Below are 27947 nucleotides of genomic sequence, written 5' to 3' on the forward strand. Positions count from 1 at the left end.
AATAAATATAGAATTACAGAATTATTTGTGTTGGGAGGCATATTTTAAGATCATCTAGTCCAGCCTCTCTGCCATGGCCAAGGAGAACACTTCCAGGGGTGGACATCCTAGGCATTTCTGTACAATCTATTTTAGTGCCTCATCACTCTCACACTGGAAAATTTCTTCCTTATGTCTGATGTAAATCCAATCACTTTCAATTTGAAAGCATTACTTTCGTCACTACAGGATGTGGTAAAAAGTCTTCTTTCCATCTTTCGTATAAGCCCCCTTTATATATTGAAAAGCCACAGTAGGGACTCAGTGGAGTCTTCTCCAGGCTGAACAGCCCAAACTCTCAGCCTTTCCTCATAGCCCTCTGATTGTCTCTGTGACCTTCTCTGGACCTGCTCTGACAAGTCAATGTGCTTCTTGCGTTGGGGACCCCAGAGCTGGACACGGTGTTCCAGATGGGGTCTCACCAGAGTGGAGTGGAGTAGAGGGGGAGAACCATCTCCATAACCTGCTGGTCACACTTCTTCTGATGCAGCCCAGTATATAAGCTTCCAGTTACAACACCAAAGCAGACTACCAGGAGTTAGACACTACTTTCAACTTACTCCTGCATTTTTCTTTGCAGAATACTGAGGAGCAAGGCTGAGTAGATGAAGCCCAAGTTCAGACTACATGGTGGTTTCATTGGTGGAGGTGCTGGTTTGTTCTCCTGCCAGCAGACTGGGGTTCTTTATATTAAAATATTCTAAAAGGAGTTTGTGATCTCCAGAAAATGGCAAGGTAGAGGTACCCTAATGATGCAAAGTGCTGGTGTTATATACTGTTAGAAGAATCCTGTTAGAAAGGTGGCTGTCTGAGCCACTGGATCATCTTAATAGCTTGGTCTGATCTTTACCTTGTAAGGGTCCTTTGCCTTGTAAGAGTCCATCGCCTTGGTGGTCAGTAAGTGCCAGCTGGGCACTTTTCAGACAAAGAGCCTTCAAACATGCTTTTGTCACTTCAGAGGGCATGTCAGGGGAGGTGGGGCCAGGTAAAATCTTACCAGGTGGCTTTGTGTGTGCATGTTCCTGGGTGTGCATCTGCACGTGCGTGCATCAGTATCGCTGCTTTCCCACTGACCTAGAGGTATTTACAATGTGTGGGGCTGCCTTTACGTTCTTCACCAGATACAGGCAAGCACTGCATTTGCTTCTCCGTGAGTTGTTCTTGTTCAGGCATGATGTGAATTTTCTTGCTGCCAGCACAGTGAGGTGCGGCTTTGAAACAGGCGCTCTTAGAGGGCTTCAAAGCCTGGGAGCCGGTGTTTGGTTCTAGAAGAAGCACTACACAGTGCCATTAGCAGGTTGCTGGTAACCGGGGTGTAACACTGCCTAGAGAGGCACCTCTGCAAGGTTTGCCTCTGACATGCCACTTACAAACCCACTCTGGTACACTTGCTAAATAAGCAGTTATCTTTAAATACCAAATTATGTTGGTGAGACCACATTTGCTCTGTAAGATATTTATTCTGGGTGGCCTAGCTGCTACACTGGGAGCCAGTTGGTTAGCATTTTGCAATCCAAGTGTTGTGCATGCCTTGCATGCATCGTATAGATTTACGGGATGTTATGTGTAAATATTTAGACAGAAATCTTTCAGAGCATTTTTATTTGTTGGAATGCACATTGACGTTAACGGCTTGTGTATCCAAATGTTTTTCTGCATAATATTGAAATGAACTGAATCCAACAGTGATGTCACTGAAGACTTTAAAGGTACTTTCAGTTTTAAGGGCTACTGTCCATCTTAACTGTAAAATAAAGTTTCTTTAGCAGTGCATTAAAGTGAAAAGTCTACTTCCCTGTTTTTCTTTGCTAATCCAACCTTCTGAATTAAAGGAAGATGCTGACATGAAGTGGAGAAAACAGTTGTGCTTCATTGTTAGTTGCTGAGTGCTTACAGAGTTTAAGTTCCATTGCAAGGCCTAGTAGAATTACTCAGTTTTCAGACTGGGCTCGTGCTCATAGCCATTCTCAGCCATTACCAGTGTTCTGAAGTTGCTGTTCATGCCTGCTGCTGTAGTTAGACAGTAACATCCCTTGGAGTCCAGCAGCCTGGGCAGTGTGGTGGCAGCGGCTGCAGTGATGAGCTAGACTGAAAGAAATACTCCAATGGCTGCCTTTCAGCACTTGGCAAGAAAATCCTTTTTATGTTAGTTTCAAGGTCGTCAGATATCATTATAGCCAAGTATTAAAAATTTCAAAGAAAGGAGGCAGTGTGTTTGATTTATAGAATAATTATCTAGCTTTCGCTCTAACTTGGCTTTGGCAATGGTTTTGCAAGCACTTGAAAATTAAATCCATTTTTTATGGCACTACAAGGTATTATCTCACAGCAAATGATAATTAAACACCTGTGAAATCAATTAGCCTTTTAAACAGGGGGAAAAAAGTTTTCCAATTATGTTCTTGCACCTCCAAACTTTCTAATTCCAGAACCAACACTTGCAGAGCAGGAGATGAACTGCCAGTGGCCAGTTAGCCGGTGTTCACATCACCCCGAAGCATTGCACGGCTGTAAATCCAGAAGCAAGCACTCGCAGTGACTGCACCCTTCCAAGCAGGATGTGTGAGCCTTCCCAGCTCAGTCCTGGGCAGCTATCTATCTGACACACAGCTGAGCTGTCAGCTCTTCTACAAAGGCACTTACTCACTTGGTGTTTTCAATGCCAAGTTTTACTTGACAGTTTATTTAAAAGCCAACATACCTTAGAGGAAACCAAGCAACGAGACACTCTGTGGGGACACACTGAGTGGGGTTTCTTCTTAGGCTCTCCAGCCAGTAGTTCAGAGCTGTCTTCATTAAGCATTTACATATGGAAAAATGGCCAGTTAGTTAATAACTGAAAATTAATATGCTGGAAAACCGAGAAACACTTCTCGATTTATCTTTGTGTTACAGGTTTTACTGTCTGTCTTTGTTGTAGTACTTTATATGATACAGAAACTTCTGGAAGATGCAGTGTGCATTCATGGTTTTGCACATTCAGAGAGGGAGCCTTGGACATAGTTGGTTAAGTGCCATCACAATTTTTTGGCTAAGGAAGTAAAAAAGCAGCTCTAGTCGCATCTGACATCTACAGCGGAATGTGCTGATAGTCCCTGCCAAAGATGAGCTCCAGCATCTTCCAAAAGATGGATTATGTGTGGCACTGTTAAAATATGTACTGCTGGGTTAAACCCATTGCATTTGATTTGAGTTAAACCTGTTGTATTTGGCTTGGGTTCTGCTCCTGTATTTCCATCTGAATTTTAATAGCCATAACATGCAGCTGGATTTCAGTGAATGCTGCATCACCAGAGAGGAAGAAGTAAGGTCAGGGTGCTGTGGTTAGCATTCTCAAGGTCCCTCTAGCTGCTGGAGAAGCCATTTGTGTCTCAGGTTTCACCTATGAAACCAGAATGGTGATTGTATCCTGTCAAAAAACATGTTGTCTACATGACAGGTGACATATAGCTTGATAAAGTGTTATGATAATCACTGCATCTAGACATACCTGCTGGTCTAAACAGTCTTTTTAGATTTTAGACCTCTCTTCAATCAGTGGTGATGAAGAAGTGGCTTTCAGAAAAAAATAGTTTGTACTAAAATTGATAGCGAAAATATTTCCCAGGCTAGTTTATAATGTCTACAGTGTAGTGACATAGGGAAATGCTTAAGCTGTAGGAAGGAATGTATGGCATGGATGATTAGTCAATACAGAGCTTCTGTAGCCTGCCAGGGCTCCTTGGGATAATGGAGAGCCAGGAATGCCAAACAGCCTTCTAATCCATGTGCTGATTGACATGGTCGGCACATCAGAAGGAAAAAAAGAAAAAAGGGGGATGGGGGAAGACAGATTCTGTGTGTTGGATCAAGGAGTTAAAATGGTAGGAGCGTTTGGCCAGGCAGTGTTTCTCCTTTGGATAATTGCCCACACGGCACTGCAGTGTTTACACCTGAGTGATCGATGGGGCCAGACATATTTCCTCAACTATGGGTGGTGGCAGGGAGGGAATAATTCAATTAAGTTGTGAATAAATTAGAATTGATTGCAAATAGAGCTATTCTTTTATGCTGCCTAAAAAGGTACTAGCTGTGAACAAGGTACACTTAATCATTGTGAAAAGAAGCCTGAAAGTTAATAAAACATGCCTTCAATACTTAGAGAGGGATGCCAGCTTTGGATTAAATCTTGAGCTATTTTAGTTTTGAAGACCCAACTGTCAGTTTTAAGGCATATGCATTTTGGATTTTAACGTTTGAATGCTGCAGCTGAGACCCAGGCCAAGCCGACCCTAAAATTGGCAGTAAAATGTTACCTCTGTGCAAGCGTGCAGAATGAAGAGATCAGGAATGTATGAGCAATAAGCATGTGCCCCAACTCCCCGCCAGTCGTCTAATGTGGAAACCTGGCGTTTTCTGGAAATAAATACTTTCTGAGCAAAGCAGAGGACTCCTCTAAAAGCTTTTCTACAGTAACAGCTAGGGAAGATAAACTGCCAGAAGGAAAGGAAAGTGCCAGAAGTAGTGCAACACCGAAGCAGCACAAGTAAGGAGGACATGCCCAGCCAGCCCCTGCTCAGTGCTCTGCAGTGCTGGTCTTTGCTCTGATTTTCTGGAGCCTGAAAAGCCTCCACAGCTGGGTAAAAAAAGAGGGTCTCTGTAGGCAGGTAAAGGAGAGCTGTCCACACACGCTGGCAGCTCCGAGTTTGCAGAAACCACAGCAATTCAAGCTGGAAGTCCATAATAAATGTCCCTGCCATCTACAGATGTTACCAGCTAATGGTAATAAGTAGTTCTGAAAACAGATCTAACCCCCATTGCTGGGGAGAAGAATCAGAGGAAACCCTGGAAGAACCTCTTGTGAACACTTGACTGTTTTCTCTATAGCTTAAGAGAACCTCCTCCAGTTGTGAGTGGAGGTTCTCATACTTGATTGCCTCCCTGAGGTTTTGCTGAGATTAGTCAGAGATAGTGGGGAAATAAAGCCCATTGTTGATGCAGTACTGATGTTTGCATTAAATGCCAGATTGGTGCTTAATGTACAACATCAGTACTCTAGCTGAGAAGGTGTTCCTGGAAGTCTGTGCCAACTCTGATTTCTCTCCTGGACAAGTGAAGGAGAAATTTCAAGTCCAGCAAGTACTTAACTCAGATACTTACCTTTAATCATAGAGATTATTTCGCTCTCTTCACTGAAAGTATTTTAGGTCTGAGTTAAGGAAAGTGCAGAGATGCTTTCAGGTGTAATGCTGTATGCTTTCTACTATGTGGTGGAAAACGTACATAAACATTTTGCAGTTCCTGTCAGAATGCTGGCAAAAAGCAAACCTGCTGCTGTGCGCATGGTTCTGTCTGGGGGACAGAACCGTGTTCTGAATGGGAAGGAGTCTGAAAGTCAAAGTTGCCCTGAGCCTTCTGTCCTTGCCATGGCCTGTGGGCTGGAGTTTCATTTACCAAGTGATGTTTTTGTGGCCAAGGTCTCTTCCAAATGCTGACTGGCAGTCCAAAATAAAAGAAAAAAGAAATGGTCTCTGCTGCAAGTTTCACTCTGAAATACCATTTGGTACATGAACATTATTTCCTCTGTAAGCAGTGCTTCCAGTTGCAAAGCTATGCTTGCAGCCTGACAGAAATGTTTGGGGCTGGTTACATGTGTTGCACAAAAAGTGTTCCCAAATTTGTATTTAAACATGCTGGGCCATCTTCTGTCTTCCAGCTATGGCAGAGAGCTCCCATTGCTCGGCATGCTACCCCTGAACTTAGGAGTAAAAATAGCATCTCATGTTTGCAGATTTCAAATAGATGCTTGATCCCAGAGTGGTCTCTGAGGGGTTTAAAGTGGGCATGGGTCCCTCATCACTGAGCTCAAGGATCCCATTGAGTCACCTTAAAGTATTTTGGTTGAAATTGGAGGGAAATTTGTTCAGTAGAATTTCTGGTGTGATTTGTTCACGTCAGCGGCTCTTGATGGATATTACTTACTCTGGATCTGTTCCTTCTCTATTTGTGGGTCCTCCCTGAAGCGAGTAGTTATTTTGTGCCCATACATAAAGGTTAGGATGGGGCTTTCTGTGTACATATGATGTAGATAAATTGCTTGATGACCAGGAACTGTGCTATTACAGACCTCTGCAATAAATCACACATTAAGTTTTAAAAGGCTCAAAAATGGGAGCAAGATGCTAACTGGTTTTGAGGTGGAAAATCATCAACCAAATCCTGTTAATCCTGTTACATTTTTTTTTTACCTTTGTAAATCTATCCTACTACCAGCAAGTTAGATATGAAAGAAAAGATGCCCAGCATAGGATGTCACTGGGATATGGAAGACTCACTTGTAGTGGCCTTTCTCTCTGCTTTTCTTTGTGTTCTGGTTTTGCCATCAATGTTTTGTGGATAATGTTGCATTCCATGGTATTAGCAAGATTTTACATCTTTAGCTAGCTAATGATGGGGAACTTCTGACTGGTGTATTCTAGCCCTACAGGGTATTCTATTTTTAGTGTTTATTAACATTTGTTGTCCTACAATACACAGTAAAGGCAATGAGTCTCAGACCTCTCTATATGTAAAAAAGGAGTGCTTAAAAATGGCAAGTTTTTAAAAAATTTGGGATTTTTGTATTCCAGTCCTAATATCTTCCCCTGTATTCTGTGTCAGTGCTGATTGGTGAGCTAAGACATGGCTGCCAATCTCTATGCCACACAGAGTAAAATAAATAGCTGCCACTCAGATAGAATATGTATATATGTATTTTAACCAAAGTTGAGATAGGATTCAAAAGAAAAAAGGGACTTTGAAGTCTGTTTTGTAGTTTTAATTAATGCAATGAGGGGTTTTATTTTACTCTCAGTGGAGATAATCTTAATCCATTCACAGTGACCTTTTCTTGTGCAAATTAGCTATACACGCTTGTTTAAGCAAATGGGCCTTTGCAAGATGTCTCTTCCTAAAGACAGAGCTTATAATTGAAAATTGGCTTACTCCCATCTGTCTGGCCTGTGTGAGAATACAAACATAGATCCTAACTTCTTTGTATGTAAAATACAATCACATATATATGTATAACGTGTGCACATAGACACACATACAAAAAAAAATTGCTCTGCCTTCAGGATATGGTAAAATTAGACTATTGGTGTCAAAAAAATTCATTGCTACAAGTTGCTGTCAAAATAGCACCTATGTGCAGAGTCCAGGACACTCTGGAGAATGGGGGGATGTTCAGTCTGGATCCTTTTGACTCAGGCGAGGTCAATGCCATTCACAGTGCCATGGGCTTGTCAGAAGTACAATTTGCTAATAACAGGCAGGAAGCTGTTGGGATTTGATGTGTGGTTCTGGTGAATGATTTTGTGGCGATTGATGTAAATGGGAAAAAAACCCCAGAAGTGTCTATCAGCACTTTCGTTCAGAGAAGCATGGATCATTGCAGCTATGTGATTAATTGCTAAAATCTGGTTGTATATTCCACACTTAACAATAACCACCAAGTGAGTCATTGTATCCCCCATCCCTTTTTTCGTGCCTGCTTGATAAGGAAATATTTCTTTGGCATAGCTTGAATATTTTTTTGCTTTGTACAAATCTCTTGTGAACACAGTTATGCACGGCTTTGACTAAATCTGAATAGAAATCAGGGTCACAGAAGTACTGCAACAATGCTTTGGGTATCAAAATATTTAATGTGTTTGTTCTTGGAAGTCGTGCACTGTTTATACACAACTGGCTCATTATTGCAAAGGCAAAATTACTTCCTTATCAGTCTCATTACCACTCTCCCCGGCATTCTCCCATGTGGTTGCTCCTGAGGATGAGCAAAAAAGAGCCAGAGAGGAGGTTGACACACATGCTTAGAGGGAGTTAGTTAACCTGGTGCTGAATGGTCTTGGTTGGGGATGATTTTATCCAGATGTGTCTCAACAGCTGTTTGCATTTTCACGCCCAGTTACTCTAGGACTCACCGCTAATTGAATTTTCTCTTTTCTCCCCTGTTCTTGTTAGGTATGATTACCGTGAAATGCTGCACAATGCCACTTTCTGTCTGGTTCCCCGTGGCCGCAGGCTTGGCTCTTTCAGGTTTTTGGAAGCCTTGCAGGTAAGAGCTGCAGTTTAAAGCAGTGCCTACGCTGGCTGGGATTCAGTGTGCAATAGCAGGGAGGCGGGAGGAGGGAGATGTGTTTCATTTCCCTAGTGGACAGTAATCCACTTTGCAAAAGCCTCTATTCATACTTCTGGAGCAATTGGCAGCTTCTTCCCAGGAGGGGCTGAGGCACTGAACTCATCTGAAGGTTGGATTGCTCTAGCTCCAGGAAAAGGGTTTCCCTGGATGTGGTGAGGCTGAGAGATTGGTTAAGAACAGTATTTTCTTGAGCTGTGAGACTTCCTCTGGGAGACACTGGCCTTTACACATAAGGCCTGGGGCAGTAAAAATAGCTTTTTGTTTTCACTTAACCAAAACAGACTTGCTTATGCATTGCCAGTTTTGAGACGGTGCTTGCTGAACATACAGAAGGTGGCCTGGAGGTGTTAAAGCTCTGGATGGAAGCTTCACATGAAAATGGATATAAGCTGATCTCAGGGAGTTCATGTGCTGTCTGGGACAGCACCTGAATATCCTTCACCTTTTAAAAAACGTTTTGGTTAGTGGTCCCCTTTAACTGTGGGCCAGCTGCAGAAGGCAATACAAAAGGGCTCCAGAGTCCGTCCCTGTGGCCAGGCTGCACAGTGGTCAAGCCTGACACCTGCCTACTCTACCTTCTGCCTGTCTGGTGGGGTTTTATTTTTACAATATCAGCCTAATCTTAGATCTTCAGTCAGGCATAGAGAGCATTTTGTGAGGTGCTGCAACACCCCTGTGGGTCTGGCATCTGGATTTCCATGGGGGGCTGGAGTTGAAAGAAAGAGGTTCTTGGTTTCAGTGAAATGGCAAATGAGCACACCTTACAGGGTCCTGCCTCCAGGAGTTGTTTTGCCATTTGGAAAGTGTCACATCATTGACAGTAAAGTTGTCAGTGATTGACATCCCATCCCTTTTCATCATCAGCCATAAAATGTCCCAGCCACTGTTAGAGAGTGTTGTTCACTGCAGTGCTGAGCAGGATTTGGGTACCTAAGTGCAGCCATATTATGTCATTTTAGAAACCCAGGGTACCCAAAAACCCTTCTGGCTTTCTGCTGCTTCTCCAGAACTCCAGTAGATCCTGTGTCATGTCTGCCCACCTTGATGGGTTTTTTGCATACCCTACATGCCCAGGACACATAGGTGTAACCACTGAACCCCGTACCTGCAATCAAATTAAGATCCAAGTTCTGGACTGTCACTTGCCTCTTTCTCCTACTAAAGAGAAGATTAATAGCCTGAAAAGTGCTGGTCTCTCTTCAGAGGAAGAAGTGGGACTGGCTTGGATGAGATGACAAGTCACTTCAGATGCTCCTGAAGAGCACTCGTCAGCTCTTCTGTTGTCTGGGCTCAAAATCATGCAGCTTCTGTTAGATACATCATCTCAGGAGGGGAAAGTAAGGAGTGTACCTCACTGCACAGCACTTGTGGGCACCTGGTCAATGATAAAATGTAGGCAACAGGCTAAGCAGCAGTATTCACCAATAATGATGTATTCCCAGTTTCTGTCTGGACCCAGGTGATGTTGAAAGTCCTAATCCACGTTAGTGCAATGTTTTAAACATGAAAACACATTACTAAGTGTTTTCTAGTTGTCTTTTTTCATGCACTGATGTAAATCCTTACAGAAGATCACAGTTGTTTACACATAATAATCACTGCTGTAATGTAGACTTGGCCAGTCTAAGATGCTGTGCATGATGCATCTTACCAAGGAAGGTACAGCAGTCTGAAAGATTCCCCTTTATACCATCTTTTGGGAGGCCTGAGCCCTAGTCCGGACCAAACTCAGAACACTTAAGCTTGGTTTGATCCAAGGAAACTGAACCAGAGCACAGGTTTGCTAAAAATCCTCTGATACTAGGTTATTTCATCACATCAGAAGGTGTTTGGTTTGGATCTTATGTTGTGATTGAGCTGACCAGAACATAGTGGTGATCATTTGTTTATGGAAATACTGACCTATTTGCTAAGTATTCACAAACTGCCAGTGCAGAAAAACTTGTAAAACTTGTCAAAGTTTAATTAGTTTACACAGATCATACTGGTAAGAAATAGATACTAAATGTGCATGTTTTTTGTTTGTCTAAAGACATACAACAGTTCTTATTTTTGTAGACAGGTGATGACAGATAGGTTGTATTTGTGCAGTTGCCTCTATTTGGAGAGTTGATACCAAACAGGATAGAGAATTTACTCCTTCATGGGAAAGGTGGTGAGAAGTTAAATATGAGCTGTGTTTTCTGTAGGGTTGTCAGCAACATACTATAAAAGTTAAGGAAGTTGCTCCCTGGTAAGTGGTTCACAAAGCAGCAAGGAAGGCCATCATTTTGTATTAAATTCTCCCCATCTGCTGCACTGAACAGTTCTGCCCTTGTCTGGCAGTGTAAGCACCAGATTGCAAATGCCACTGTCCATGCAAACCCCACCTTTCAGTGCATACGAATGAGCCCAAAACGGAAAACTGTAAACACTTGGGCTGGCCTGCTGCAGCCTCTGGCTTCTGGCGTTCTTTGCCACGTCGCCTCACCTGAGCTTGTGCAGAGAAGGGGGTCAGGGTGCTGGTGGAAAGCTGGGAGCTGCTGCTGACGGTGCCGCTGTGCCCACAGGCTGCCTGCGTCCCGGTCATGCTCAGCAACGGATGGGAGCTGCCGTTCTCGGAAGTGATTGATTGGAACCAAGCTGCCATCATCGGCGATGAGAGATTGTTATTACAGGTAAGGAAGAGACCGCGGCCTTCGCTTGATTACTGCTGCCACCATCTAAATGGACAGGGAAGATGAATCCAAAAGGTCATGGTTGTAAAAGATTTTTTTATCGTGAAGGGATTGTCTGTGTCAGACTGGCTGTGAACTCATTTAATATGACATCATTCATTATTTGACCTCAAGGTTATGGCAGCCACCAGGCCACATTCTTAAGTGCAGGAGACTTTTATTTTTGCAAAGAGCATGAAATTGCTTCTGGTGTGGAGCATTTGGATGCCAGTCTGAGGTAGACCTGCCCAGGTACTGTGATGAAAAGGGAAAATATTTGAGGGTGGATTCTGCCCCAGTCCTTAAAAAATAGTTTATCCTCAGGGCTATCCTCAGGAAAGCAGGTATTTTCTCAGGCAGGAGTTATCATCTAACAGTTTGGTGGGAAGCAGAATCCATCCCTTTTCTGATGTGTGGACCATGTAGCATTGCTTTGTGAAGCAGTGTTCCTGTCACTTATAGTTAATCTTGAGGTCACAGAACAAAAATGGGCTGAGGAGTTACAAATTCCCTGCTACTTTCAGCATCTGCTTTGGTTTTAAAGGCACTATGGTTGTTTTGTTTTTTTCAGCTATGTTAGGGGGTATTAGAATCCAAATAGATTCTCTAAATTCTGCAGAAACATTCATGTTAGGAGAAGTTCTTGAAAAATTGTTTTTTCCGAAGTGCCATTGTCCAGCATAAGGCTGAGATCCACAAGATTTGGAATAAGCACAAAGTAGCCACTAAGAGCAACTTTTTTTTTTTGATCCTTGAATTTAGTGTCCTCCACAGAGAGAAGTCCTCAAAGGTACAGGTGTGGCAGCACCCCAAAACAAAGTGTCTTTGCAATGTCATCACATGGCTGTTTACTTGTCTAAGGAAGTAAATATTTGTGAAGAGCTGGCCTAGCAAGCCTTGCATGGAGTGCCTATTCTACTTAATGTCATACAAGCTGCAAATATAAAAGAGCCATTTGATTTTTGCTTCTGTGGACAGCACATTTTTTCTGAGCAAAATTATGTCTCTCTTTAAATAATAATAATTTGCTGATCTTCATGTTTTCCGGTAACGTGCCATTCGTTCACTTCACACAGCTGCTTCCATATTGAACAGCTACTGCACTGTTATTAACAGTGTTTTTAAAGAGCTGGCAGAAGGCCTGAATGTCTGCTCTGGGAAATGTTTTTGTTATGTTACAGTTTTTCATTTCCTGTTTGAGAGCAACTCGGATGTTTTTATTTGCATATTCTCCTCATCATAGTGCTGGGAGCTTTTCTGCATTTATTTGTGCAGGGTGGTTTTTCCCTCCCCCCTACTCGTTGCTGAAATGACCTTTTATTAAAGTTCTAATAATTCCAATGTAATCATGCTGGATTAGTATTAATACATCATTTTCCCCACCTGTCTTTCTGGACAAGTAGATTAATAGGCAAATGCATTTAAAATGGGAGCTCTGATTTTTCTTTCCAGCTGTTGTAACAGAGCCTCCATCAAGGTTCTTTTTAACCTTGACATGTGTTTGCTGGCACTCAGGAGCATGGTAGGGTGTGTAAAATCCTAACTTTGTGCAGTAACCTTTGTAGTCAGAGCAGCATTCCCTTTCATAAGGTGTAGTGAGGATTGAGAATTGATTTTATGGGTGGATTACACATATGCATACACCCTACACAAGGCTGCACGTATTGCAGTTAAACATTTATTGAGAAAATGCTGTATTGCCACTAAGAAGTGACTTTAATCTTGTCTTTGCTACTAATAATGTTTCTGGGTGTGATTAATACACATCTGTGCAGCCAGTACAGGTAATGTTTATTATCCTTCTACTTACTGGAGCACATCATGAATAGTGATGTGATCTCTTAGACATGTGCCAATGCATGTTTTCAGGTTCTGTCTTTCATACTACTTTTGCAGGGAGTATTTTACCTAAAGACCTACATTTTACTTAAAGGGCCTGTAGGGGAGGGAAATACAGCAGCATCTTGGACAATCTGACCATTTTCTTCTGCTCCACCTTGCTGCAGTGCTAACTCTCTCATAAGCCCAAAGTCTGTATGACATTAGCAGTGTCTCTAAGATGATGGTCTAAGAGTGAAAGGGCTGAGAGAGCAAATACTGGCCCATCTGACACTGCACCCAGTGGAGCCATGGGCAAAGGGTCCAGTCCTGGTTGCAGACTCTGCAAGTAAAGAAGAATTTGGTGGTTCTTGTGAAAATTTTTTACATGTAAATTTTTAAAGTTGCAAATTTTCTTCAGGAAGGAGGTTTCATGGGAAATCATTTGATTTGGGAACACATTAAAACAAATAATGATCACTGCACCTTCTCAGAATATTTTAGGAATAAGCAGAGTGTGTTTTGGTCAGGAAAGGGTTGAATGTGGTAGGATGCAGGCAAAGTTCAGAATAAGCTGGAATGCACAAGGACCAAATACACAGGTATTTGCTTTTAAAACTAATGACGCAGGTAAAAGATTTATGAGAAATCAGTATCTGAGAACAAGTTTACATAATTTAGTGGTTGGACTTGATGAGCTTAGAGGTCTTTTCCAGCTTAAACAATTCGGTGATTCCAGTCAGAAATTACAAAAGTGAGTGAGTGTATGTGAACACAACTGTTCATTTCTAGAAAAAAATAAGCACAAAGCAGCAACATATTCTAAATACCTTTCTAGTGTTGTGACTAGCCCACATCACTAAAGCAAATTTCAGTTAAATCCCCATGAAAATGTCATTTTGCATTGTCCAAGTTGTACTGGAGGCCCTGGTCAATGTCCTAAGTTAAAAAATGGCATATACAGACCTTAGTTTTGAGAAGGACATGGGGGATGGTGAAATATGTAGACATGAAGCCCTTCCCTTCTGATCTAGTGAGCAGTTACATTTTTTAATGGAAAATTGCTGCAGCAGGACAATTTAGGGTTTATTTATAAGGCAACTTTTACAATAGTTAATGTGTAGATTGTGGAAAGAGGGCAAAAATAAGCACTGCTTTCCCTTGTGAATAACAGATGTTGTGGAAGATGTTATTCTTTCCACCTGAGGTAATTACTAAAATGCATTTGATCCACAGGCTCCCAGAAAGTGGAGTCTTACTTAAGGTGTTGCTGTGTTTTCCTTAGGATACTTAGTGTTGCCATGCTGTGGTTAATGCAATTCCAGAGCCCATTAATATACTTGGAATGTGGGGATTATTGTTGAACTCTCAGCCCCTGCAGGTACTAGGTTGTTAAAATACTAGTCCATGAAGAGTTTTGTGGGATGAGTTTTGTGGGATGGAGGAGCTCCTTACTATGCCACACCACTCATTATCATGAACAATCAAAAACTAAAAGATAGCAGATTAAAAAAAATAATATATTCAATATCAGAGGTTATAAAGGGTTGTGTCTCATTTGTTTTACATCAAGGCTTTAACTGTTGACACACATCTCCATTGGACTGGAGTGCTGAAGCTGTACAACCTGCTAATGGAGGAGAGGGCTTGTCAGCAGCATATTAATTTGATGAGATTGTGTTGTTTCTAAAGCTTCTGACTATATTACACCTTGTATTACAGATTCCTTCTACAATCAGGTCTATCCATCAGGATAAAATCCTAGCACTTAGACAGCAGACACAGTTCTTGTGGGAGGCTTATTTTTCTTCAGTTGAGAAGATTGTATTGACTACACTAGAGGTAAGTAAAAATTGTCTGAGACCTTGCCATGCAGTGAGATTTCCGTACCTGTCCAGCTGCTCCTGTCCTCAGCTGGCTTCAGACCTTGGTTTTCATGACATGCAATTGGTCACTGGGAAAAAAGCTCAGCATCCTGATGAGTTTTCTCCCCTAAGGAAATACTTTCTTCATTATCGGAATCCACATTAGAAAACTGACACGGTGAAAAATGGGAGCTACCCAACACATGGAAAAGTTGTCATGTGTGATCTTGACTTTGCAAGGCTTTATGGCTTATGAATCACTATCCTTGTTATTGGTAGTAAATGTATTTCTTAAGAAACCTTTCTGGAATTCTTTTTGGAAATAATGCTACTGTAGAGTCCTCCTTGACCATTCCTTAACATTTTGATGCCTTGTAATGGGGGTATTGATCTGGCTCAAGAAAAAGGGGGGGTGGGGGGGGTTGTAAATGCTATGTGTTATCTTCACATACAGGAGAAGGGAAAGGCCTGATCATTCTTATAAATCCTTAATAGATAATCATAATTAGACTGCTATTAAAAGAGGAGACAGATGATCTAAAATGTGGAGAGAATCCTTTCTGAATTGAAAGACAGGAAAGATGAAAGGCTCTTCAGAAGTAGGGCCCAGGCTGCAATTTCAAAAGCAGGTTTCTTTTCTAACTGTTTTGCAATTTTTCACATAAATTTTTGACACATTTGTACCACTGAAGGGGGCTCACTTTGTAGGTGCAAATGCATTTGTCGTATGCTAATGCTTCTGCAATTGCACCTGTCTTTGTGCACAGTTGAAATGCACAGTTGTTAAAGCTCCACATTTCCTGCTGTACCTGCTTCTCCCTGAAAACTGCAAATGAGTGCCCATGGCTAATCAATCTCCAGCTGCTGCAAGGCAGTCCCTTAGGTTTTTCCATGCCGGTGAAGAAAATCGGCCAGGGAACATTTGCAGAGCCCCTGGCATAGCTATCCTCACAATGCTCCCATTGCCCTCAGAAGAGCATGTCTTCATCTGTGCTGCCCGTTGGCAACTGCTCTTCATCCTCAAACTCCTCATGAGCACTGATGAGGCAGTGATAATCCCACACCAGGATCAGACTCACAAAGGTGGAAGACCATGTGCCATTGCTCGCAGTTTAATTAACCCTTACAGAAGTGCTCCCAGGGTCCATCAGGTGCCTCACTCATCCTCTGCCTTCCCTGCATGTGCCCTGTTACTGTTAGGGGTTGCTAAAAGGGCAGGGGCACAGAGCTGTCCCCACTGCCCCTCTCCTGTGCTGGCTCTGGACTCCAGGGCACATAACCTGCAGCTCCCACAACCTCGGTGTCCATCACATCAAGTTCCAGTGCTCACACGTGTCTTTGGTGCTGCTTTGGGACACATTGGTCCATGTGGTTTCAGGAGCCCAAGGGACAGCAAAACCTCTAAAGCTGAAGCAGATGGGTAACCAGCAAGCTGGAGTTTCTGCTCAGAGCAGAAAAAACAAAGTGAAGACAAAAGTCTTCCCAGAAGATTTAGTTTAATGAAACCAATTAATGTATGCCTGGTGTTGATGTTGTGGGTTTTTTCATCTGTTTGGGAGACTGATTTTGGTTTGAGATTTTGTTGTTGTTTTTTAATTCAGAACTCTCAATCTTTTGAGACAGGTAAGAGGGATTCTGTTCTTTTCACTCAATTCACATTTCAACTTTCCTAAGTAAAGTCCCATGTTAACTTTCCTTAGGAAAGGATTAATACAGTTGAGAATGACTTCTTTTGCCTGAAACCTGCAAGCAGCATATCCTCTTCTTAAAATCTAATGCCTGGAAGTAAATTCCTAGCAGGATTTTTTTTTTTTGTATGTGGACGTGATCCATCTTCTGTTGTAATACTGTTGTGTCAGAGTGCTCTGATGATTCTAGATATCATCAGAATAATCACTTGCCCACTAACAGCAGTGCCAGTATATGTCCCTGTCTGAGGATATCAGCACAGAAAAAGTCTTCACCAAATCAGATGTCTGCAAGGATATCACAGCCCTTTATTCTGCACACCTCTGGAAACCTTAAATCACATTTTAAGTTCCTTGATCATCTCACAGCATTTGGTGGCTGTTGTGGTTCAACCCCAGCCAGCAGCCAAGCCCCAGGCAGCTGCTCATTCACTCTCCCATCAGTGGGGTCAGGGAGGGAACTGGAAGGGTAAAAGCCAGAAAACTCATAGGTTGAGATAAATACAGTTTAATAGGGAAAGCAAAAGCTACATAAAAAATGCAGCAAAACAAGGAATTAAGTCACTGCTTCCCACTGGCAGGCAGGTGTTCAGCCATCTCCAGGAGAGCAGGCACCATCATGTGTAATGGTGACTTGAGAAAACAAACACCATCACTCCAAATGTCTTCCTCTTCCTCCTTCTTCCCCTCACTTTATATCCTGAGCATGATGTCATTTGGTCTGGAATTTCCCTTAGGCTACTTTGGGTCACCCATGCTGGCTGTGTCTCTTCCCAACCTCCCAGACACCCCCAATTTCCTCACCACCATGGCCATATGAAAAGCAGAAAAGGCCCTGGCTCTGTGCAAGCCCTGCTCAGCAATAACAAAAGCATCTCAGTATTTTCAACTTTGTGTTCAGCACAAATCCAAAGCACAGCCCCATAGCACCCACTGTGAATAAAAATGAACTCTACCCCAGCACAGTGGCCTAAGCCAAGCAGCTGATAGCCAAAATGAGATGCTTGAATCATTTGGCCAGCAACCCCCTGAGGCAGGCACAGAGGAGCTGCCCAGTATCTTGGACAAGGTGGGTTAGGCAGTGATGCTCACCAGTGCCTGCTGCAGGCTGGTGAGTGAGAGCTCTGGCAGTGCAGCAGTGGCTGCTGCAGGCACCATCGGATGTATGCTGCAGCATGTCTGCACTTTGTCAGCTTCATCTTCTCTTGAAGCAAACCCAGAATATCCCTGCACAGCATCCCCAGTCCTCCACTCAGGAAGAGGAGGAGAGAGGGACAGCACAAAGTACAGAAAATAAATGCTGGATGCTTGGCTAGGGCCTGTTGAAAAGCAGCAATGATTGGGGCAATATGTGAACTTTTTGAAGTGTGAGGATGGACTATTAATGCATTCCAAAAAGAAGAAGGCGATCTTGCCAGATATCCTAACCCCTTTCTTCTCTTATTAAACATCCTGTCATGCCTCATCATCAGAGAGACCAGGTAGATGCTGTCTCTGCAATATGTGCAATACTGTACACTCTACATTTTAATTCCTTATGTCCTCCATGTTTTTTTTTTTACACTTCTTAGTTGTCTTTCTGCCAGGTTTTCTCCCTCTGTCCTGACAGACAGCTAGGTTGCATATGTAGGCCCAGGAGCATGATAAATCAGTGCTGCATTGTTGACTGTGGTGCACCACCTCAGCAGCTCCCCAGGAGGATGCAGGAGCACTCAGGTGAGGTTTGGGAGGCCGAGGGGCTCCCAGGCAGCTGGTGCTGCCGTGGCACCAGGGCCCTGCCCCGCTGGAGCTGCGCTGGCTCCGGGCACGCTGGGGCGCAGAACACGAGCCTCGAGCCTCGTGTTTGCCCTGCAGCCTTGCTGGCTGCCAGTGCCCCAGAAAACTCCACTGCCTGTGTAAACCTCCTGGCCAGGCAGATTTACAGACTTCTACTTGTCCAGTTCTGCCCCAGTTGTGGGACAACAAGAGGGAGGAGCTGCAGTATTTATGCTTTGTGGTAAACACTCAAAAATAAATACTTTCCAGGTTCTCTCTTGTTTAGTGGCATCATTTGCAGTTGGGTAAACAAAAGTCATTGTCTGTGTTTTTTCATGTCCCCGCTGCCATGTGGGAGATCTGACAACTGATACACCTATCTTCTCAACTAGAAATATTCAGATACATTCTTGTCAGTGATAGCATTACAGTCCTAAGTCTGTTATTCCAAAACAAAAAGTTAAATTAACTTACTCGTGTGAGTGAATTACTGCATATTAGCTATGGTAATTGGCTGTAGGCAAAATTCAGAAAAGCATGCATTTAACATCTGCCCCAGTTTAGCAGTACATGTATTGCCACCAGCAGTGGATTGTCTAACACAATGTAACTGGTGTTTTAATCTTTTCTTGTCATGGCAATCAAAAATTCCAGGAAAACGGCTGCTTGTGGCAATGCTTATTCATGTATTGACCAAATGTCCCTGAACTTAGGAGCTTACAGAGATTTTAGCTTGCTTAGACTGCAGCAGCTGCTTTTGTTCTTCTCGTGGTGGGTCTTTTTGCTTTTTTGGTTTTCCTACACTTCAGTCCAGCTTCAGAGACATGAAGTTTCACCCAGATACATCTGTGTTAAGGACAGAGACATTGGGTTAGAACAATCAATATGTTCTTGCTATTCAAGCCCTGTACACAGCATAAACTTCCAGTTACATGGAAACCTCATTGGAAGATAACAAAAGATGAGTTTCAGAAGAAGGCAAGGCATTCCTGCTTTGCCAGCTTGGGGGAAAATTCATCCTTCACCACCCACTGGCCCTTTGCAGCATTCCATCTCAAGACCTGCTAACTTCTAATGCTCCAAGGGAAGGCAATCTGTAGGAATATGTGGCTCAAGAGTGTATTGCACTTAGAAAATTGCACCTTCTTTGGAGGCTGCATTTGTGCTATTAGAGATTCCCACCACTGAATCTTGCCTTTGCAGGAAGTTTAAAGGATTTCCCATCAGTGTAAGAACCACTTGTGTTCCTGCAATCAGGCATCCGATGTGAAGCAACTATAATTTCATAAATACACACTAATTGTATGGCCTGGTATCTTTTTTCTTTTTTTGCTTGTGGCATTCTGGTGATAAAGTAGATGACCTAGTAATCTGTTCTTACCTTAAAAATCTAGGAATCTCTGGTTTTGGTCCCCTATATAGTCAGACAGTAGTTGCAAAAAGATCATCTGTTTCATCCAACAAGGAGCTGTTACAGAACTGATACGTGGAATCAGTGATGCATCTGAATGCTAATATCCCTTTATAATTAAGAAAAATTTAATAATTAGTGCAGCCTGATTTGCTGAAAGTCTTTTTGGTTTTGAATACTTTCCTTATCTCCTAATTTTATCTGGCTTTTTAATGCCATCTTCAAATAATTGTCTTCTGTGAGTTCTGGATAGTAAAGCTGACAATGTACTAGTCAGGCTTACAACTGCTAAGATACTCAGATAGACAAAATATTTGACTTGAAATATAAAATGCAATAAATTGTATGGTCCCCATGTCCAGAGAGACTAATCAGGTGCTCTGAAACCTAGGGCACAAAGCCTGAGCTGCTGAAGTGGTGTCACAATGTGCAGGTTCTGAGTCCTTTTAAGAGAGATCAAGGAGGAGTGTCTAGTAATTTGTGTGCCTCAGCTTTTTGCAGAATGGGTGATGATTCCAGGCAGCTGGAGTCCCTGAAGCTTCTACCAGTGACTATGACAGTCTGTTTAAAAATCATTACTTCTCTTGTTTTTCAGATTATTCAGGACAGAATATTTAAGCACATATCACGTAACAGCTTAATATGGAACAAACATCCTGGAGGGTTATTTGTACTGCCACAATATTCCTCATATCTGGGAGATTTTCCTTACTACTATGCTAATCTTGGTGAGTGAATCCTTGCTATAATGTAGTAGCATCTGGAATTTCTAGTGGAATTTTGAAGTTTTGTCTTTGAGTAGCATGTGCCAAATGACTTACCATTCATTTCTAGTTAATGATGCCTTTCATTTATCCTGTCTCAGTCTTCACTGCCCACTGTAGACTGTAACATCTCTGACTCATCAACATGCATCATGTGCCTCTTGCTTGCAGAGATTGTTAAAAAAAAAAAAGTATGTTCCCTCATACTTTTCAGTTGCTGGTAATTAATGCCGGAGTTGCTGACCCATTCATGGCCTGAGGGGACATAAGAGGAATAGCTTTTTCCTTTCTTTGTTTATTTCTGCTTGGCAAATTGGGAAAGTGGTAATTTACCCATGACACTTTTTATTGGTGTGGATTTACTCTGCATACTATGTGTCTTCATATGAATCCCATTAGAAGGAATGAATAGGGCTTAGGTTCATGGCTTTTTCCTGAAGCAGAGCTTGAACAATGAGTTCTGCAGGCGAATGTGCCTCCAGGCTGAAGGGATCCTGCTTACCAGACTGCTGCTACTTTTGGCTCAGCCTCTGCCATCCCACTTGTGTGGATCTGTACTGCTCACCTGCTAAAAATTGACAGTGACTGTGTTAAAAAAGGGAGAAGAAGGTTTCTGTGCTAATTCTGATGAAAAACGACTGTGACCCCCACACTGATGAATTTAGATGAGGTTGAGAGCAGTAATGAAGGGTAGGCACCAGTAGGATGTGTTATTCCAGGCAAAAAAGGAAATCATAGCAAGACAAAAATTTAAAAATGGAAGGCAAGGATGCAAGCAGAATTATCACTTCAGGATGTAATTGAAGATGTGTGTGGATAAGAATCAACCCAGAAAGAGCAAAAATCTGACAGAGGCTGTAATGGAACTGAGGAAAATGAATAAGCTTCTGGAATTTGTGGAGATAATCCATAAAAAAACATCAAGCATCCAGAGCCAGGCAGCAAAACAGAGCCTATGTCAAGAAAGACATTTGGGTGGACAAACTAGATGTCAATTTTGTGGGACAAACTGGATGAAAAAAAGAGATAACAGAACATCTGTGGAAACAGTGAGTAAGAAAAGGAAATAATTGTTTTGGAGTCCAGTATTTCAGAGTGGAAGTTAAAGGCTCAGAGTGGGAGTTAAAGGGAAGTGTGATCTCCTGTGAAGCATCTGGTATCTGAGAGGAAGGGAGATGACCTAAAAAATCCTGGCAAGGTTTGCATTAAGTGCAGATTGTTTTTTCCATCCCCAAAGTCCTTTAATCTGTAATAACTGGGGTGATTTTGTCTTTACTGAATATGTCTGTCTTCACTTCAGGTCTGAAGCCTCTTTCCACATTCACTGCCGTTATCCACGCAGTAACTCCCCTGGTTTCCCAATCTCAGCCTGTGCTGAAACTCCTGGTTGCTGTAGCCAAGTCCCAGTACTGTGCACAGGTAAGCAGCACTGTTTGGCTGTCAGTCACAGCAGAGACAAACCACTCTGCCAGGAATGTGGAGCTTAGTGACTCAGCCCTGTTTCTACCCCCTTTTTCAATTCTGATGTTTCTTTCCTCTGAGGTTTCTATGGTCTATGACCTACATGCATGGGAAATAAAAATTCTGAGTATAATGGGAGTAGAATAGAGATAGTAATTAAACCCATTGTTACACGAGACAGGTAAAATAATGAGTGCACTTTAAAGAATTTGTGTGTGTGCTGCAAACTGCACAAGGATGCCTGTGCCTCAAGAGCTGTTACATGAGCTTCCTTCCTCCTGCTGTGACTTTTAATCTCATCAGTGCCAGGATTTTGGCTTCTCTAAATAAAACCCCAGGGAGTTCAGTAGGAGCACCCTCTTGCAGTGAAGTGTCACAAGGGGTTTTGCCTTAAATGAGAGCCGCAGTAAATCAGTAACATCTGTATCATGTGGCTGAGACAGAGACTTCCCAAATTCCTGTCCAGTGTATATTTGCCTGAGAGGATATATATTGTAAGTAGCTGGCTTGGGTGAAATCAATGTAGGAAGTGTTATTTTTATGCAGATTTGTTTCATTGCTTTGAATTTTGAAATTCCTAACTTGAATTTAACATGTCTGTCTGGAAATCTGAGACCTTAGAATATGGGCCCCATTGCCACCAAAGTCTTTGATCATGGTCCAATATTCTCTTCCAGATTATTGTTTTATGGAATTGTGATAAACCCCTCCCAGCCAAACACCGCTGGCCTGCCACTTCTGTGCCTGTCATAGTCATTGAAGGAGAAAGCAAGGTAGGTGGAGAGGAGCATGGTAAAAGGTTGCCTGCATTCTCTGATGGGATGGGAATTGATTTTTCCAGTGGCTTTGGTGAAAGCTTTGTAGTTCCCAACAAAATGACAGCTCCCTTCTATTCCTTGGCCTTTTGTACCAGGTTAGTTGCAGATTCGTGTTTCATGCATGGGCCCTGTGCACTCAGAAATCATCAGCATGACAATTAATGCCTTGAATCTGAGATTCATGGGTGGGACCCAGTTTTGAAATGTGACCCCAGCAGCAGAGAGTGCTGACCCCATCCTTGGAGATTCCATCTCTCTGCAGGTGCATGAAAGTAGTGATGCAGCTGCACTTCTTGAGTCTGAAAAGTCACATGCAAGACTTGAGGGTCAGCTATGGACTCAAAAGCTGAGTTAAAATGAGAACTTGCCTTTGAAAAGTATCTTCTTTTTTATGGTCTTGAGAGGTACTTCTGCTATCAAAAGAAAAGGGAAGGGACATGGAACACTTGTGTGGGAACAAAATCACCATGTCATCTCTTGCTGTGCAACACACGTCTTGTTTGTACTTTCACAAAGTGAAAATAGATGCCATCAGATGAGAAAATAGAGTTTTTTTAAATTCTCACTTAAGTGGATGAATCCTTTCCAAATGCAGGCATGAGAGAAGCAAGACTTCTTGCTCTAGAATCTAGATTTGAGCTGGACCTCTGTGCTGTCTCTGTCAGCTGGCTCCAGAGCTCTGTATTGGCAAAGGGAACTTTTAGTTGATTTGCCTGTACAATCCCTTTTTGAATTTTTAATCTTGTCTTTGGTCTTTTCTCCTTGTCACACTAACAAGAGACAGAGAGCCCTGCAAGGGTGGCAGCTAAAGGCTCTGGCCTTAGCTAGCCATATAAACAGTATCAGGAGAATTGCTGCAGGGCAAAGAAAGGTTGTACAGATTTCTGAGCCTTTTGAATGTTCTGGGTGTTTTTATTTTCTTTTTGTAAAAGTAGCAGAGGTGAGATAGAGGAGAAATCTCTGACCAGTACTATAATGTTTGTAGAAATTGGCCCCAGGCACTGTTTGGATTACAAATGAGTCTCCTGAGTACATAAAGGTGTGTTTATAGTGGACAGTCTCTTCCCTCTAATATCCCAGCATATGCCAAATGGCTTCTTATGTGCAAAGCTGTTTTTTTGGACCAAGTTTGCAGAGCCAGAGCAACACAGTTCAAAGGTTGGACAAAGGAACTGCTTTTCATCTCCAAACCTGGCCAAGGCCTGCTGGCAGGTGCCAGTACTCCATGTAGCTGATCACAGTGGTCTGCCTTTCCATGAAGCTGATCATGGTGGTCTACCTTTACCAAACCTTCACTCTTCCCTTGAAGTCAAATGTTATGACACCCATTTTACAAAACGGTACTTTAGCTATTAAAAAAATACATGGCAAGTCCTGACTGTTGTACTACTTAAAATTTTTGCACAGTCCATAAAAGACTGGGGATGAGAACATGGGTCTCCTGCTGCTGCTTGCTCTGCTTCATCTTAGTGTAAGCAAAACAAAACCCCCAGCCCCAGGCAGATCACCTCTTCATCAGAGCCCTGCCTCCCTGGACTGAGACCGTCGCAGTGATGAAGGGGTGCTCTCCAAACAGACATTGTGAACATCTTGCTTATGGAGATCGATCTTTCTCTGAATCAAGGCATAGATTCCAAAGACCTGCTTCCAAACAGGTTGCAGGAGATGTAGAACTGACCATGTCAATTAGGAGGATTGTGTAAAACTTCTCCATGTCCCTGTTTCCATACAGTGGAATCCTCTTACTGGGCTTGACCTTTGAAGTGTTCTCTTGGCATAGTAAATTGGTAAAGAAGTCTAGTAACTAACCAGGCTATTTTTCCTAGTAAATGAGGGAAATAAACTGTGTTGTGTCCTTGTTATTCTTCACGAGTTCTCAAAAGGTGCTGTTTAGTCTGATAAAGAAACCATATGGATTTTCATTTCTTGCTGTTACCTTTTTGATCCAGCTTTCCCATCTATTTCCTATTACTTTGAGGACTGTCCTGCTATATCTTTAAAAAGCTTATTCTGTATGTAGGGTTTTTATATATAGAATGGTGTGAGTTGAAGGGACTTAAAGACTATCCAGTGTCGATCCCCCTGCCATGGACCAAGAAACCTCCCTCTAGACCAGGCTGCTCAGAGCCTGGCCTTGAGCTCTCCCAGGGATGGGCCATCCACAGTTTCTCTGGGCAACCTGTTACAGTGGCTCACCACCCTCACAGTAAAGAATTTTTTCCTAATACCTAATCTAAACCTCCTCTCTGTCAGTTTGAATTCATTCCCCCTTGTGCTGTCTCTACATGCTCTTATAAAACATCCCTCTCCATCTTTCTTTCAGACTCCCTTCAGGTACTGGAAGGCCATTTAAGAATGTGATTTCTTGAAATGCTACAATACCTATATAAGTCTTCATGCAGATAAAGCTCAATTTGAGCTTTAAAAGCGCGAGTTCTTTAGCATATTCTCCTTTTCTGATGGAGAATGTTGCACCATCCTGGTAGTATTACATCCTTCCAAACATCCTGAGCTGTTTGGTTTCCCAGCTGTGTAAGCTTATGAAGGCTGCAAAGTCCTTCTCAGCATTCATTACCTTTGATCCTCACACCCTGTAGGAGAGCAGAGGGACAGTCCTAGCCACCAGGGAAAATATCCTCCACAAAGAAGCTGTAGGTACATCTAATTATCAGTACAGACCAGTGCAGTTTGTCACTAAAGGAAGGCAGCCTGCTGCAAAGAGGGAGATCTATTCAGAAATTACTCCTCAGATAGAAGGTATGGGCTGACTGCTGGGCTGACAAAAATGACACTCCTTCACTTTTGAGCTGAAGGGTCCTTTCCATCAGACAGAAATATGCCACCTACCGCAGACAAGAGGAAATAAGAGTGAGGAGTAAAATTAAGTATTTGTCTTGGAAATGAGTCCTTCAAGTGATTTTTATTTCCTTCCCTTCCTGCCTTGAATACCCACAGGTTATGAGCAGTCGCTTCCTACCCTATGACAACATAGTGACAGACGCAGTGCTGAGCCTGGATGAGGACACCGTGCTTTCAACCACTGAGGTAAGGGTCTCTGTCATTTGGGAGTCTGCTTGGCTCCCGGGCTCAGCCTGAGCACAGCAGATTCGCTCTTCTCTTGCCTTTGCCAGTGAGCAAATGTTACAAGATTTCCTGCTACACTCAGATTTAACGTGTTGCACTTGTTTCAGCAACCCTGCCACTGCCTGCCATCAGAGGAGCTTTTCGCCCTGGTTAATTGGCTCATCATTAGCATATGGTTCTTCCGTTCTTTATTATTTTAGTAACATAGCTGCAGGCGGGTGTAGGCAGCCAAGAGCAGTCAGCTTTAATATTCTGCTCTCACTTTTCTGATTGGGGTAGCTTCCCCCCCCACGGTATCAGTAGAGGGTGTAGGTAGAGGGGGAAGGCTTGTCAGCAGAGGGGGACTGCTATCACTCCAAAAGACAGCATTGCCACCCTAGTGCAGATTTCACTGAGGAATGCTCTTTCCCCATTGTGTCAGCCCATAAAATTGGAGATCTTTGCTAGTTTAGATGCCCGAGTGTCTGTGCCAAGAGCAAGATAGCACTAAGAAAAGAAAAATACTGTAGAAAACCAATTTTTACAACTGGGATGAGTATTGATTTCTAGAACCTCTTCCTGAGAACCACAAGGGAAACCGATGACAGTTTATATAGAGTGCAATATTTGGGAAATACATTATTAATGATGGCCAGGGAATAGCTTGAAAAACTCGATTTTCTTTTGTTTTCCCTTTTTTCCTCCATTTCCATGGTCATTCTGTTCTCCCTTCACCTACATAAAAATGCATTTCTGTCAGTGATGGGGATCTTCCACTGATGCTGCCAGTACTTATATGTCAGTGAAGAAATGTGTAACATTCGTCTTCAGTCACTGCTATACACCCTAAGATGTCACTGAATTTGTTCTAAATGGATGAGATCGCAACTGCTCTTCTCCACAGCACACAGATGTTGTGCTGTGGTTAGACTGTTCAAGAAGCAGCCTTGGTAGCCCTCTTTTGCTTCAAAAATGAAAGAAATAGTTGACATTGAACCTGTTTGATACCAATGTTACACCTTGATAGTTTCTGCTAGATGAGGAAGAATGTAGCTGCTGCCAAAGCACTTGTGTGCAAGGCCCTGCACAGCCCAAAGAAACCCCAAAGCAATAAAAGACATTTCTCCTTGGGCTGGACTTCCTGAGCAGGTTGTTGCTCCGGATGAAGGTCCCATCTCAGCTGCCCTGGGGATGATGGTAATACCTCTAAGGGACTTCATTGCACTGGCAGGGTATTTTCAGCAATCCACTGTGGATTCCCTGAGGATTTGCGGCTTTGTTTTGTTTTAACTGGTATTTAGTCATCCTACAAACTTCAGAGTCATACAGGCTTCTGGAACACATATGAAATATGAAAAAATAGTATTTCTCATTCAACCTGGCCATGTGTTGCCCTAAACATTTTGAAGCACAAATATTTGCTGTTGTGTGAGACAGCCTACACTTTTCTTTGTGGCTTTGTTACTTTGCTTTGTTTTCTCTGTTGCTCCTGTGAGCAACTTACAGCTGATCCTGTGTGTTTGCACAGTGGGTATTTGCTCTGAAAGCCCCCTGGTCCCTGTGCTGCAGACAGAACCAGCTGGCCAGCTCTTGCTAGAACCCACCTTGCAGCTCCAACCTGTTTCTTCCAGGGTGCCACCGCCAGCAGCTCTGCTTGGTGGCTCTCCATGGAGAGAGAATTTTCTATTGCTTCACTTCCCCCACGGTACAGCTTACACCAATGTGATGTGACATTTCCTTTGAAACTAGCTACTCATGGAGGGTTGTGGTGGCACAGCTACAAGGCCCAGAAAAGGCACTTTAGAAACATGGTCAAAGACAATCACATTCCCATTGAGAGCAGCAGTCACCAGGCACATCCTCTGGACTGTCTGACTCCGGTGTGGTAAAGGTTTTCCATGCTCCACAGAACGGCGTAGTTCTGTGAGAGGAGCTGTTCCACAGGCACAGAGGTGTGGGTGTGGGGGAAGTCATTAGGAATCAGCGTGGGTCATGATGCAGAGGTTTAAGAGACTGCCAGCATGGTTGGGTTTTCCTGGTGATCAGCCAAGAGGGGCAGTGCTGTGGAAATTAGGATGAGACCTGAGGGGCTTTTCTAATAAAGGGAGTTTTCTCTTAGGGTGGTTGCTTTACTGCATCTCCCTAGTGCAAGGGAAGATAGTTGAAAGCACAAGAGAGGGCACTGGGGGCAGTGATTTTATTATTTATTTAAGTTTGAGATTCTCAGACTTCTCTAAAGAAAACAGATGTCACGTTTTATGGGAAAGGCCTTCATAGGGAAAAAACCCTTCAGTTCTTTCATGTGGTATTGATTTGGATGAGATCAGAACTATCACAACGGTAACTGGTTTGTGCACATTGTCTTTCTGGTTGGCCTCAGATTCCTTGAAACAACATTAAAGAAAATA

The 27947-nt window shown here is 42.8% G+C and overlaps 1 protein-coding gene across 1 annotated transcript in view; it reads left to right on the forward strand.

Moving 5' to 3' along the window:
* The window catches only part of EXT1 (exostosin glycosyltransferase 1), a 176439-nt gene that overhangs the window by 142917 nt on the left and 5575 nt on the right, over positions 1–27947 (forward strand). Inside the window, exons 2-8 of the mRNA XM_084224741.1 lie at positions 8023–8116; positions 10750–10857; positions 14437–14556; positions 20029–20161; positions 21498–21616; positions 22336–22431; positions 25432–25521. Of these exons, the coding sequence (XP_084080867.1) occupies positions 8023–8116; positions 10750–10857; positions 14437–14556; positions 20029–20161; positions 21498–21616; positions 22336–22431; positions 25432–25521 (760 nt within the window). The remainder of the gene's footprint in view (positions 1–8022; positions 8117–10749; positions 10858–14436; positions 14557–20028; positions 20162–21497; positions 21617–22335; positions 22432–25431; positions 25522–27947) is intronic.

The sequence above is a fragment of the Fringilla coelebs genome (assembly GCF_963513975.1).
Source record: "Fringilla coelebs genome assembly, chromosome: 1".
In the NCBI taxonomy this organism is placed as follows: domain Eukaryota; kingdom Metazoa; phylum Chordata; class Aves; order Passeriformes; family Fringillidae; genus Fringilla; species Fringilla coelebs.